Source organism: Galeopterus variegatus, unplaced genomic scaffold (genome assembly GCF_000696425.1).
Source record: "Galeopterus variegatus unplaced genomic scaffold, G_variegatus-3.0.2 Scaffold4033, whole genome shotgun sequence".
Lineage (NCBI taxonomy): Eukaryota > Metazoa > Chordata > Mammalia > Dermoptera > Cynocephalidae > Galeopterus > Galeopterus variegatus.
The window spans coordinates 41,194-54,985 of record NW_007730144.1 but is presented as its reverse complement, the minus strand read 5'-3'; the positions used below and the strand labels follow the sequence as shown (position 1 = coordinate 54,985).

General features: G+C 44.8%; 1 protein-coding gene across 1 annotated transcript in view; it reads right to left on the bottom strand.

The window, feature by feature from the left end:
* The window catches only part of NSDHL (NAD(P) dependent steroid dehydrogenase-like), a 21,819-nt gene extending 8,912 nt beyond the window's left edge, over nt 1-12,907 (bottom strand). Inside the window, exons 1-3 of the mRNA XM_008586587.1 lie at nt 12,809-12,907; nt 9,247-9,405; nt 1,666-1,812 (exon numbers count right to left, since the gene is read on the bottom strand). Of these exons, the coding sequence (XP_008584809.1) occupies nt 1,666-1,812; nt 9,247-9,405; nt 12,809-12,880 (378 nt within the window). The 5' untranslated portion in view covers nt 12,881-12,907. The remainder of the gene's footprint in view (nt 1-1,665; nt 1,813-9,246; nt 9,406-12,808) is intronic.
* Between the last annotated feature and the right edge of the window lie 885 nt (nt 12,908-13,792).

Below are 13,792 nucleotides of genomic sequence, written 5' to 3'. Positions count from 1 at the left end.
TTTTTCCGTGTCCGGCAACGGATCGCAACCCTCAGTGTTGCCCCCGTACCGGACCGGGGACCGGCAACAGGATTGCAACCCTTGGTGTTGCTCCCGTGCCTCGCTCAGCCAGTGAGCGGGAACCGGTCCGTATGTGGGATCCGAACCCTCGGACGGGAGCGCCGCCGCGCTTCCCAAGCAGCGCACTATCAGGTGCGCCACCGGGCCGGCCCTCCCACCTTTTTTTATGCCTGGCTCCTTCCCTTGAACAGGCAGCAGCCGTGGGCTTCCTGGGGGGTGGGCTTCCCGGAGCTCCGGTTACGCAAGCATGGGGGAGTGTGGAGTCTGCGATTTGGCATCAGAGGATCCACTTTGGATCCCACCTCTCTCATTAATTAGCAAAGAGACATCACTTAGCACCTGTTTACCTAACGAGGAGCAAATTAGGTGATAACTGCCACAGAGCAAAGTGTCTTGTCAGCTGCCAAACATAGGGGTCACTATCATTACTGATTTTTCCAGGGCATGGGGCCCAGAAGAGCTCCCTCCCCACCTGTTCTTGCTGGGCCAGCTGGTGAAGCTGGGGACTGGCCATCAGTACCAAGGACGAGGCAGGACCCCCAAGCCCCCTCTCCAGTCCTGTGGCAGGTGGCACTGATAGGGAGCAGTTTCACCCTGGGGCTCATAAAGAACAGGCTTTATAACAATGCAGCATCGTATCCCCTCAGGTCTGAGTTATAACAAGTTTTTATTGGCTAAAAGTAAACTCAGTTTGTTTTCTTTTAAAATATAAGCAAGGTTTAGGAAATAGTGTAGCACTTTCTCAAAAGTTTAAACAGAGAATTATAGTAGGATCCAGCAGTCCCACTTCTGGGTCTATCTCCGACAGAACTGATAGCAGAAACTAGAACAGAGATCTGTGCACTCATGTTCACAGCAGCATATTCACAATATCCAAAAGGTGAAACTAACACAGATACCCACTGAGGGAGGATCGGAGAAACACAATGTGTCCATCCATGCAGTGGGGGTATTTTTCAGCCTTAAAAAGGGAGGAAATTGTGACACATGTTACAGCATCGATGATCTTTGAAGACATTGTGCTCAGTGAAGTGAGCCAGTCACAAAAGGACAAATACCGTGTGATTCCACTTATACTAGGTTCCTAGAGTAGTCCAATTCATAGAGACAGAAAGTGGAATGGTGGGTGCCAGGGCTGGGGACGGGGATGGGGAGTTAGGTTTCATGGGGACAGAGTGTCAGTCTGGGAAGATGAATGAGTTCTGTGGGTGGATGGTGGTGACGGTTGCACAACACTGTGAACATGCTTAATGCCACTGGACTGGCATTTTTTAACATTTAAAATGATTAAAATGGCAAATGTTATATTATGTATATTTATCATAACAAAACATATAAACAATGTCTTAATTTTATAGCCTTTTAACCAAAGACAGATAGGCCTCAGGGTCCTCAGATGGTCCATTTGTATGCAGTTAGAAAATTAAAATTCAAACTGGCCTTGGCAAGAAGACCTGCATAATACCTAGTGACTTGTAGGGCTTAATTTCTAAGATCTTCACAGTACTTTAAGAAGCAACCCTGGCTAGTCCCAGGAAGGCAGCAAGAACCCTTAGGAAGAGCCACACACGTTCCCGACGGCACTCGCTACAGCTTTCCCCTTACCTGAACCCCAGCCTCTTTGCAAGTTTCAATGACATTCTTCATGCCAAGGTAATTCACTCTATAAAAGAGTTCCTTGTTGTTACTGGATGGCGGGGGCGATGCACAGTGGAAGACTGTGTTTACACCTTTCAGAGCTGGGTACAGATCCTGGAAAAGCAAATGAAAACAAAGTAATCACTCCTGCTTTGGACAGGTCAACAGTCTTCTCACATTCTCACTCTCCAATCTGGGGTTTGTAGGTCTCTTGCCCTTTTATAATTCTATAGTCAACATGGAAATACATTCTTGTAAAAGATTCAAACAATACGGAAGAAGTACATGGGATATAAACCATGCTGTCCCTTTACTTGCCCTCTCCCCATTAACTAGTCCACAGTAAAAAGGGGTTTGGGGCATGAGAAGCCTTCTGGGTGTTCAAGGCACTTGGGGGGTAAAACTCTTGGGGAAGGTGAGCTCACAGATAGAAATTATGAATCACGTGAAAAAGTGCCATGCCATTAAAGACAGTGTAAATACCCAGTTAACAGGCATATTCCTTCTTGTGAAACTAGACATAGTCCAGCAACCCAAAAGGGATTTTAAAACAGGTATATTTAATTTACTGCTAAAGGGAACCAGAGCTCCTGAGAGAAATGACCATGATCTGGGGCAGGAAAGGTACAAGATGAACCAGGATCACCTTGTCATACCAGAAAGTAAGGAAGCTAGTGAAGACTACTGGGGTCACATTAAAAGGACCCAAGAGCCAACATGAAGAGTCTCTCACTGGCCAAAGAAGGACAGTTTGATCACCAGTAAGAATAAGAAGTCTTTCTGATACTGGTAGATAAAGGGAAAGAATCAAGCATTTAATCTGCATACCATACAGAGATTTGGGCTACTAAATGAAGAGAGAATGACAGCATGTCACTATTTTGCCAAACCTCAATTAAGTAATAGGATCTAGGTGTGATTCATGGTTGACACCAAAAGAAAAAAAAGATAACCCATTACTTACGTGCCTAGATTCACCAATTACTATTTTGCCACAGTTTTTTCTCTCTCTACACAGGGACATATGAGGTTTGTCTGAAACCATTTGAAAGTTGCAGACCTCATGCCACTTTGCCCCTAAACTCTTTACCAGGCATCTCAGAACAAAGACATTCTCCTAAGCAACCACAAAACAATGATCACACTCAAGATATTCAACAGATACGATGCTCTTATCCAATAATTAGACTGTATTCAAATTTCCCCAATTGTCCCAATAATGTCCTTTATAGCTGTTTTTATTTTGGGGTCCAGGATCCAATCATGGATCACACATTAGTCCTCATGTCTCTTCCATCTCTTCTAATCTGCAACAATTCCCCATCTTTACTTTTTTGTCTTTTCTAACACTGCCATTTTTCAAGGGTTCAGGCTGGTTATTTTATGGACTTGCTCTCAATTTGGATTAGTCTACTCACTTACAATTAGATTCAGGCTTAATAGTTTTGGCACGAATACCACATCAGTGGTGTTGTGTCCTTCTCAGGGCATTACCCTGGGTGAAGCAAGTTTGTCCCAGTGTTGGTGATGCTAAGTTGGATCACTTGGTGAAGGTGATGGCTGCCAGATTCTGCCATCAAAAAGGTACCTTTTCCGTTTTGCAATTAATAAGTAATCTGCAGGGCGATAATTCCACTGATTGATTTCAGCATTTATTGAGGGTCCTTGCCTGGAGCACTAATCCATGTACTGGTAGCAAAACGGCAACATTCCAATTGTAGCATTCCTCTGTAAAGTAGAGTTGCCCCTTTCCTCTACCCTAATTTTTCTTTTCAGAATTCCGTGGATGCATGGATTCTTTTCTGTTTATTTTTTGGGGTTTTTGGCAGCTGGCTAGTATGGAGATCTGAACCTTTGACTGTGGTGTTATAACACAGCACAGATTACTTTTTTGATCGATGCATTACAGTCAACTATTATCTTTTTTGAGGCTCGAAATGCTGAAAATGTCCCAAATTTGGTCAGTGGAGGCCCTTCAAATTAGCTCCTCTGACATGTTGTCATTAATTCTTTCCTAAGAAAATGTTTTAGGCTCATTTTGTACTACCCATGCCCTATAGTCCTAGAATAGGCTGTTTTCCCAAGGAGTCCTAGGTCCGTTTGTGGGTAATGGTATATAGTAACCAAAATCTGAGCACTAGGCATGCTTATTTCTATTGTGGTATCAACCCATGATGACCCAGAGAAAAAAACTGACCCAGATTCAGATCAAGTCTTTAGTCCAATAGAAATATAATATAAGCTACAGATGTGACTTTAAATTTTGTAGTAGTAGCTACATTAAAAAAGTAAAAACAAACAAACAAACAAAAAAAAAAACTGGTGAAATCAATTTTAATATATTTTGTTTAATATATCTATAATATCATTTCAACATGTAATCAATATAAAAACTATTAATGAGATATTTACATTCCTTTTTTTCCTGTACTCAGTCTTTGAAATCTGGTGTAGATTTTACTCTTACAGTGCCTCTCAATTCAGACTTGCCACTTTTTTTTTTTTTTTTTTGTCCTTTTTGAGACCGGCTGCACTGCGCTCAGCCAGTGAGCGCACCGGCCATCCCTATATAGGATCCGAACCCGCGGCGGGAGCACTGCTGCGCTCCCAGCGCTGCACTCTCCCGAGTGCGCCACGGGCTCAGCCCCAGACTTGCCACATTTTAAGTGTTACCATAGCCACATGTGGCTAATGGCTGCCTTACTCAATGGCACTTTTTCAGATTTGCCAGTTTACCCAAACTACCAGGGGACTGAGGGGCATGTTAAACAACACCATGGGTATGCAATCAGCAACATCCAGACCATGGGAAATACTCCAGAACAATAAACATGTGTTCTACAAAATACCAGTTATTCAGCAAATAGACTGAAGCTTAAAAGGATGAAGGAAAACTTATAAATTAAAGGAGACAAGCATTTCAACTAATAGTCTTGACCTTGCTTGGTTCCTTTTTTAAAAACATTTATGAGACATTCAGAGATATTTGAACACCGGCTGGATGTTAAGGAACTATTGTCAATGCTTTTAAAATGTGATCATGGAATTGTATGTGTATGTGTGTTAAGGATTCTTATCTATTAGAGACAAATACTAAAGTATTTATAGATGAAATGATATGGTATCCAGGATTGGTTTCAAAATAATCTTGAGGATACAGATGAACCTTGATTGGCCAGAACAGAAGAAGTCTGAAAAATTGCAGAGAGAGAAGGAATGCATGAAAGAAAGGCTAAGAGATATGAAGAATATAATGAAAGACTCCACCGTATGTCCAACATGGCTTCCAGAAAGAGAAAAGAGAGAATGGGGATAGAGTCAATATTTGAAGAATTTTCCAGAAATGAGGAAAGACATGAGTCTTCAGACTGCAAAGTCCCACTAGATGTTGAGTAAGATTTAAAATCACAACTAAAACTCAGGCCTTGATATATTCTCTACAGATTATAAAGAACAAAAAAGAAAATCCTAAAAACCATGAGAGGAAAAGCCAGATGACCTACAAAGAAATAACGATCTGATGAGAGTAGGTTTGTTGTGAGCAACAAGACAGTGGGGTTATTTTTAAAAGAGCTGTAATATAGGGCCAGCCCCGTGGCTCACTTGGGAGAGTGCGGCACTGGGAGCGCAGAGGCCGCTGGTTCGGATCCCATATAGGGATGGCCGGTGTGCTCACTGGCTGAGCGTGGTGCTGACAACACCATGCCAAGGGTTGCGATCCCCTTACCGGTAAAAAAAAAAAAAAAAAAAAAAAAGGGTAATGTAACATATATATTGAACTACTGACCATGTAAACACATTCTCAAAGTCCTTCCCTGCTGTGTCCTTTCCCCACGTCATATCCACCCTGCCCTTCTTAGCTGAGGCTTCGTGATCCACTGTTACAACCTTTGCCTTGGCCCTCCCTCCCCTTATCAAATTTGCCTGGCACACTCCAGCTCTGGTTAAATGCAACTTGCCCCTTCTCCATGCCTGCACCTGAGCAGCTGAGCATAGCTGGAGGACAATGCATGGTGCTGGAGGCTCTCCCTTTAAATTCGCATTCAAGGAAAGCTGGAAATAATGTCCTAGCAACAACATGGCAGTTGGGGGAGCATTTTGGAGAGAGGTTCAAGCTTGCTAAGGACCCACATCTCCTTTGAGGGGACAAAGCAGTGATCAAAAGAGACAAAATTCCTGCCTTTGTGGAGCTTGTGTTCTATGGTGGAGGGGGCAGACAAACAAATAAGTAAATAGAGAGTATATCAGTACTGCCAAGTGTTATGCAGAAACATAAAGCAGAGTGAGGGACATGAGGGGCTTGCTGCTCAGCATAGGGTGCTCAGAGACCTACAGGAAGTTAGGAAGCAAGCTCTGGGGCACACTAAGAGCATTCCTGGCAGAAAGAGTAGCAAGTGCAAAAGTTTTGAGGCAGAACTTGGTTGGTGAGCGTGAGCAGCAAGAAGATGGCTGGTGCGCCTGGAGCAGAGCAGCGAGGGGAAGGAGGGAGGGAGGGAGGGGAGGCCAGAGAGGCAGTTGGGGCACACCATGCAGGTCTCATGGATGATCACACAGTCCCATGTCATTTGCTGTAAATGGGACCAGATGTCACTGGAGGCTTCTGTACAAAGGAGTGATGTGATCTGATTTATGCATTAAAAGGGTCCCTCTTAACACTAGGTGAGAGGTGATGGTGGCTTGAATCAGAGTGTAGCAATGAAAAAGTAGTTGGCTTAGGGATCTCTTTGGATAGTTGAATCAACAAGATTTGCTAATGAATGGGATAGAGGGTATGAGAGAAAAAGCAATCAAGGATGAACTTGAGGTTTTTGGCCAATACAACTGATAAGACAGAGTGGGCCATTTGTAGAGATGGTGAAGACTTCAGCAGGAGGGGTTTTGCTGTGATGGGGAAGGGGCTTGCATTAGGGACCCAGGGGCTCAATTTGGATGTGGCAAGCTTGAAATGTCTGTTAGATATGCAAGTAGAGATATCCCCCAGGCAGTTGGACATACAGAAGACCAGAAGAGCTGTGGGTAAGATGTCAAGGTGGAGCTTGGCAGCTTGTAGATAGTATTTAATCCACCAGATGGGATGAATCCATTGGGAAACTGACTGTACTCGGAGAAGAAAACAGACCCAAAGAATAAGCCCTGGGGCCTGCAGAGTTTAGAAATTACTGTATGGAGACAAGGCAGAGTGAGGGTGGCACCCTAGAAGGCAAGCTGCTAAAGGGTCAAGTTGGATGAGGACTGACACTCAACCAGGCTCTCAGGCAGCTGTGGCAGACGTTGTTTGGTGAAGACCTAACTGCAGAGATTCCAGGAGGCAATGGAAGGAAGGAAGCAGAGGCAGCAAGTGCAAATGGCCTTTGAGCTCTGCTGTAAAGGGCAGCAGCTGGAGCGGGTTGTGGCTTTCTTGAGCTTGGTGACACTGCATTATGTCTGTGTGCTGATGGCTATGATCCCCCAAAGAAGAGTATGTTGCTGATGCAGGAGAGAGAATTTCCTAGTGGAATCACTGAGCTGGGGAGAGGAGATGGGTTCCAGCTGGTACTGAGATGGGAGCTTTTGGAGGAACAAGCCACCCTCAGGAGGAGCGGGGGAGGCAGAGTGCAGGTGCGGACACAGGCAGGTCTGCAGATGTGTGCTGGGTGGTGTGGCCGGGAGAAAGCAAGCAGCAGCTTGCATGGTCTTCTCCAGTCCTGTTCAGCTGCCAAGAGATCCACAGGGAAGAGACAGAACTGGATTTAACCAGGACTGGGGTTAGAATGTCAAGTACGACATGATGAGGACTTTTTTGTGTCACCTTGGCCAGGCTCTAGTCCCCAGTGGTTCCATCAAATATTAGTCTAGGTGTTGGTGTGGAGGCATTTTGTGGTAAAGAAGATTATCTTGGATAATCTGGGGGAGCTGCATCTGATCAGTTGAAAGGCCTTAAGAGCAAAACTGAGGTCTCTGTAAGATGAAATTCTAACTCAAGACTGCAGCACCAACTCCTGCTTGAGTTTCCAATCTGCCCTACAAATTCCAGACTTGCCCAGCCAGCCCCTACAATCATGTAAACCAATTCCTCGAATGAAATCTCAATCTCTCTCTCACTCTCCCTCCCTTTCTTCTCCCTCTCCACACAGACACTTCCCCTCCTGGTTGTTTCTCTGGAGAACCCTGACTGATGGAGAGCAGGTGGTGCTCAGAGCAGAATGCTGGCAACTCAGATGGAGAGGACCCGTTTACTGGTGATGACAAGGTCCAGGCCTAGGAGATGACAAGAGCAGTGGAGAACAAGACCATTGGGTAAGAAGAGGCCAAGGAAAAGAGAGGGGAGGGTGTTGGTAGGGTCATCTACGTGAATCCTGCATTCACCAGCCATAATGCCAGAAAGGTTGTCGATGAGGCTGGCATCAGTCAGGAGCTAAAATCACTAAAGAATGAATGAAGTGGAGTCACCTGGGAAGGGGTGCAGGTAGCTGTGGAGGCTGCCACACGGAAGGGTGTCAGGGTCTGTACAATCTGATGGATCATCTTCAAAGTTCAAAGGGATTAGTTTAGAGTAAGGGAGAACAGTTTAAAAGAGGCATGACAAGCAAGGAAGAAGGCTTCCACCCCATTTCTAGGCCCAGAGGTGTGACTTTGCAGGGGAAGCAATGGCCTTAGAATTCAAATTAAAAAAAAAACAAAACAACTGTATGGCAAATGACACTAAAGCCAAGAATAAGAGTCTTGTGACAGGCTGAGGGAAGCCACCCACAGTATGGACAACATGCAAAGGATAACCATAACAAAGAGATCAGTAATGAAGAGAAGGTGACCCCAGAGACACACGGGCAAAGATCACAGACAAGCACTTTACTCCGGAGGAAACCTGAATGTTGACCAACAAAGGGCACAGTGGCTGGACGCCTGATCAAGGACACATGACCCTGAACTTCACCAAGACACAATGTCACACTCTTCAGAATGGCAAGGCTGAAAAGTCTAATTATGCCCAGTGTGGTAAGGATGTGCGGCAGTGGGGATTCCAACACACTGCTGATGTCCACAGAGGCAGAAAGCAGCTGAGCTGTCAGGGCGGGGACGGAAGAGAGCAGGTGGGGAGTGACTGGGGACAGGATCCCTTTTGGGGGGATGAAAATGTTCTGGAATTAGATAGTGGGGGATGATCACACAACTTTGTGGATAGACTAAAAAGTGCTTAATTGTACACTTTAAAAGGTTTTATGTTATGCAAATTACATCTCAATTACAAAAGTGAACACCCTGGGGCTCAGTACTTGTACTTTAGGGTGTACAAGTTGGCATATGACAGCCCATGGACAACTGTCTTGGTAAAACGTTCTTGGTCCAGTTCAAGTGTTGACCACCCTGCTTTTGCCCTACCACGCAGAGCTGAGTTGTGACAGAGACAACGCTTATTCATTCTGGGTGGTAAACATGCGGGGCGTGCTAAATTCTTTCCTGTAATTTAAAAATTTTTGAAAATAAAACACACTTTTTCAAACAACAGTTTGGCTGGCCTCTGAGCAGGGAAGGACGGCAGCTGCTGTGTGGGGCCTTGTGGTCCATTACCTGCCGGTTACAGAGGTCACCCAGAAAGAAGTGCACCTGGGGATTGTCAAACCCTTGCTGGATATCGAATACATTGACGGCGTAGCCTCTTGCCAGCAACTGCTCCACTATGTGCTGCCCCAGGAATCCAGAGCCTCCGATCACTGTGCATTTCTTTGCCTGTGGAAAGAGGGGTGGTGGGGAGGACCAGAGTGGTGAGAACCAGAAGCTAGAAAGAGGCCAGACTTACATGTCATGAGCCACGGCAGTAGCAGGTACATTTGTTTGTTTGAAATTTTTCTTGAGCCAAGTTGGAAGCTTTATCATTCTGCTATTCTATCACCAGTACACCTTCCTCTCCTAGGATCAGAAGGAGGCAAGAGAGGTAGCAAATGATATTGAGATAGCCTTTGGCTGGCTTTGATGACAAGATCCATGCTTTGTACTTCGTGAAAGGAAATTAATCCACCTATGATCAAAACTGGACAATCTAAAAACAAAAACAAAACTGATACCTTCTTGCTCCTGATATCTTTATTCCTGGACACTTCTCTAATACACGCACACACACGCACACAGCCAGCCATCTGATAGTTTGCACTTACGACATCAGAAGGAAGAAAGCACAGTCTCCACACTCACAGGACCAAGTCAGTCCCTTCTCCTCCCTGACCATGACAGGCTGGGGGCCTGTGGCCTTGAGCTTGTCACCTACCCCCATCTCGCCTCAGCCTAGCGATCTAAGGCCACCTTGATGGGATCACCTGGTAGGGGAACTGGTGAGCTGCTCACTGCCCAGGCCCAAGGCTCTGCTTCCCCTTCCCTGAACTCTGAGGAGCTGAAGAATCAGGGGAGAGCTGTGGCATTTATATTTCGGCCTCCACAATGTGCACACATTCTTGGCTAAATTCCAACTTGGGCAATTGAGGATAAGGGCAGGACAGGGTGCCACATGCAGGTGCTTAAATATTTGGACTCCACGATGTCAGTGCGAGATTGTGGCGGCCGCATGCTAAATAAGCTGGCTACGAGTGTTCCCACAGGAGGACCTGTGGTATGCCTCCTCCCTAGGGACCTTCTAAAATAGTATCTGGGCTAACTTAAGATGACAAACGCCCATTTTCCTTTGCTCACATGTAGTAAATCAAAGTTGGGTATGTGAAACTAAAGATCTTAAATAAATTCTGCTCCTGATGAAAAAACACACAAACAAACAAACCTCCCTACGTATTCCGTAAACACTGACACAACTGAGCTATAGAAGAGACTCAAGGGATGTCAGGGCCAGACGCCTTCTACAGATCCGCCTCCCTCTCGTTCTGGGTGTCTCATCTGAAACTTGGCCCGAACTCCCCCAGGCCCACCTGACACGGCGCTGTAACTTTTGTGTCACTTGCTCCCGCGTAATCTACTGGTGTAATCAGCTTCACCGTTCCCCCCACCCCCTGCAAAACTAACTTTTCAACCCATTCTTTTCTATGCTCTGTTCTGACTATTTCTGTATACATGCAATCATACCATGCTAAATAATTTGCACCTTGCCTGAAATTTATAATATTTCCTCAGGTCACAGCCAAATTAATATAAAACTTCCCTCAATGCCTTTTCCAGCAATCCCTTCCTTTCCCCCTCCACCCAGGCAGCTGTACCGGCAGACTGCAGCCATAGAGAATAATTCCGAGCCTCCCTATTTCCCAACCTGGTTTTTCTTGATTTACTAAGTTTGGTCGAGCCCACACGGTGTCAGAACTAGACATGCTTTGACAGCATCCTGAAGGATTTCAGATTCCCTCATTTATATTATCTGGTACTTCAAAACATTGATAGTCAAAATTTTTCCAAAAACAAATAACCTAGCTATTATATCCAGTGAAATTTAATTTCACAATTTTAAATGTGACTACTCAGTATTCTACTCTTGGATAGGATGACATGGATTCTTTTATTATACTGAAATTTTGCACCAATATTGCCTGGGATTAGTGGGCCAATGGCTGTTCTTTATCGTGATAGGAATCAGCCAGAGAAGTCAAATGTGTGATGGGACAATGTTGTTAATCACATCTACAATGCTGTGTGGCTTGAGGACATCAAGTAAAACAACCGCTTCCTTTTCATGGCTGTAGCAGGTAAGAACGAATAGGTACTAACAATTAAGAATCAAACTCCCGTCTGGAAACACATAGCAAGACTCAAGAACGGGTTACTGAGGGGACTTACAAAATCACATCTTAGAGACAGTGTTAACGATAGTAAAGAAAGCCACCTAGACAAACTAATTAATTGCGATATAATCTTGAGATAAGATAATGGTCTAGGCCACTGGGTTTTTTCCAACCTTTTCTGTTTTGCTTTGTCTTTAGTAGTGGGAACCTTTTGTCCAGAGAGGTCTTACGTAGGATGTATATATAAGTTAAGACAAAAGTATTCTTTTTATTTTAGTAGTTTAAATTTAGAAATTTCACTCCCTATCGAGTTAACCAATGACCAAAAAAGAGGGTCATTTGAAGAATATCAAAATATGAAACTAGATGACAATGGCACTTTGCTATAACCATTGGAATCAAGATTTTTTTCCCTTGCTGCCAAGTAGCAATAAAATCCTAATTTACACAAACAAGGAACTACAGAGAGCAAGTGGCTTCAACCACACAGGCCCAGAGGAAGCTTTGCTCTGAGCTCGACACCAAACAAGGGTGATCTGACAGCCCATGGGAACCTCTTGGGGAACTTTAATTTAAGATTTGATCTACACACATTTTACCTTGGTGTGATTACATTTTTGAAGTGTAACATTCATTAAGAGTGAATCAAACCAAATCTTTGCAAACCTACATGAAGAATCTCCAGGAGGCCTGGGCTTGACAATTCTTTCAAATCCCTCCTGAGACTTGTGATTAGATTTCAGGAGGCCTGAAACTGCCGCTGCTGCCCTCTGAGAAGTCTCTTGCCATTCCACCAGGAAGCCCAGTCTAACCTGCTGGAGGCCACACGGAGGCAAACCAAGGTGCCCAGCTGACAGTTACTACAAGAGGCATGAGTGAAGCCACCTGAGAACAGACAACTCAGGGGGTCTGCATGTGTCTGCAGCTGCATAACTGAGCCCAGGAGAGACCAGCCAAGGAACTCCAGCTGGGCCAAGCCCAAACTGCAGAGCCATGGGCAAAGAAATGGCTGTTCTTAGGGGGGAAAGGGAAGATTTGGTAAAGGGCCATGAAAATCAACTACACTGTATAATGATAATTTAAAAAAAAAAAAGGTTGTTCTTGTAAATCACCATGTTCTGATATTGTTTGTAAAACCGCAATAGGTAACTGATAATCTTAAATAAAGATATTTATCTTATATGTAAAAAAAAACACCCAACATGGATTGATTTAATAAATATATTAAACACAATTTTTAACCCACAGGTAAATATCAGGGGCTTGCTGGTATGTGTGTGCTCGACTTTTACCTTGTTTGATTTTGGTTACCTTTTTTTTTTTGGTGGCTGGCTGGTATAGGAATCCGAATCCTTGACTTTCGTGTTATCAGCACCATGCTCTAACCAATGACTAACCTTTTTTATGTCAGTACTCACTTTGGGAATGTCCTCTGTCAAATGCGGCCGTGCCACCTGGTCTCTCATTGGCTCACTGACTGCTCCTTCCATTTTGGCTCCAAAAATGGTCCTATCTGCAATCAACTTTTCTGCAAGACATATTTAGAGACAGACGTTAATGCTCTATAAACCAAGATATTAGCTTTAGCTGTTAGTGTTTGGGTGGATGCCACCCCCCAGTGAGCCATCACAAATAGCTGAACCACAGCTGTAGCTGTTCGCTGAAGCACTCAGCATAACGTTGCTGTGATGCAGGCTGCCTAACTGGGCCCATAACTCACCACAGACTTGGATCACAGGCAGAATGGGAAGCCAGTTAAATAACCTCATTCGCCAGTTATGACAAAAGAGCATCTTTTGAATTGCAGCTTTTTCCACATCACTCACGAGCTTCCATTATTCTCGACTTCTCTTATGGTGCTCAGTAGACTGGGTCCAGTCCTGGCCCTATCATAAACTGTGTCAGTCTGCTCTGGTCACTTCTCTTGGCTGCAGCTCAGTTTCCCCATCAAGGAAATGGACGTGAGTGCTCTTCCCCGTGACGTTGGGCCACAGGCTGCTGGGCCAGGGGGCGGGCAGTGTGTTGGGAGGTGGAGCTCCCCTGTGTGCTTAAGTAAAGGCCATGCTGACTGTGCGTGGAAGAACTCGGAGTATCTGGGGCCATCACAAACCCTCGGGGAGTGGTCAGAATATGGTGGGGACTGAGAGCTTCACAATTGGGAGACCGTAGTGACATTACCAAACAGGAGTACAGCTTTTGTGACAGCCCACGATACTGGACTGCAAACACAAAGAAGCCATTTAATTGTGAGGTACTTGGTCTCGGATCTGTTTCCTTGGTAGTGGCCAATTTCCTCGGTCGTGGATTCTCTAACATCTGGAGATGGCAAAACCCATGACAAAGAAAAGAGTCTAACTCTTCGTGAAAGGCTAGATTCAGAGAACACCGTTTGGTGAGGCAGG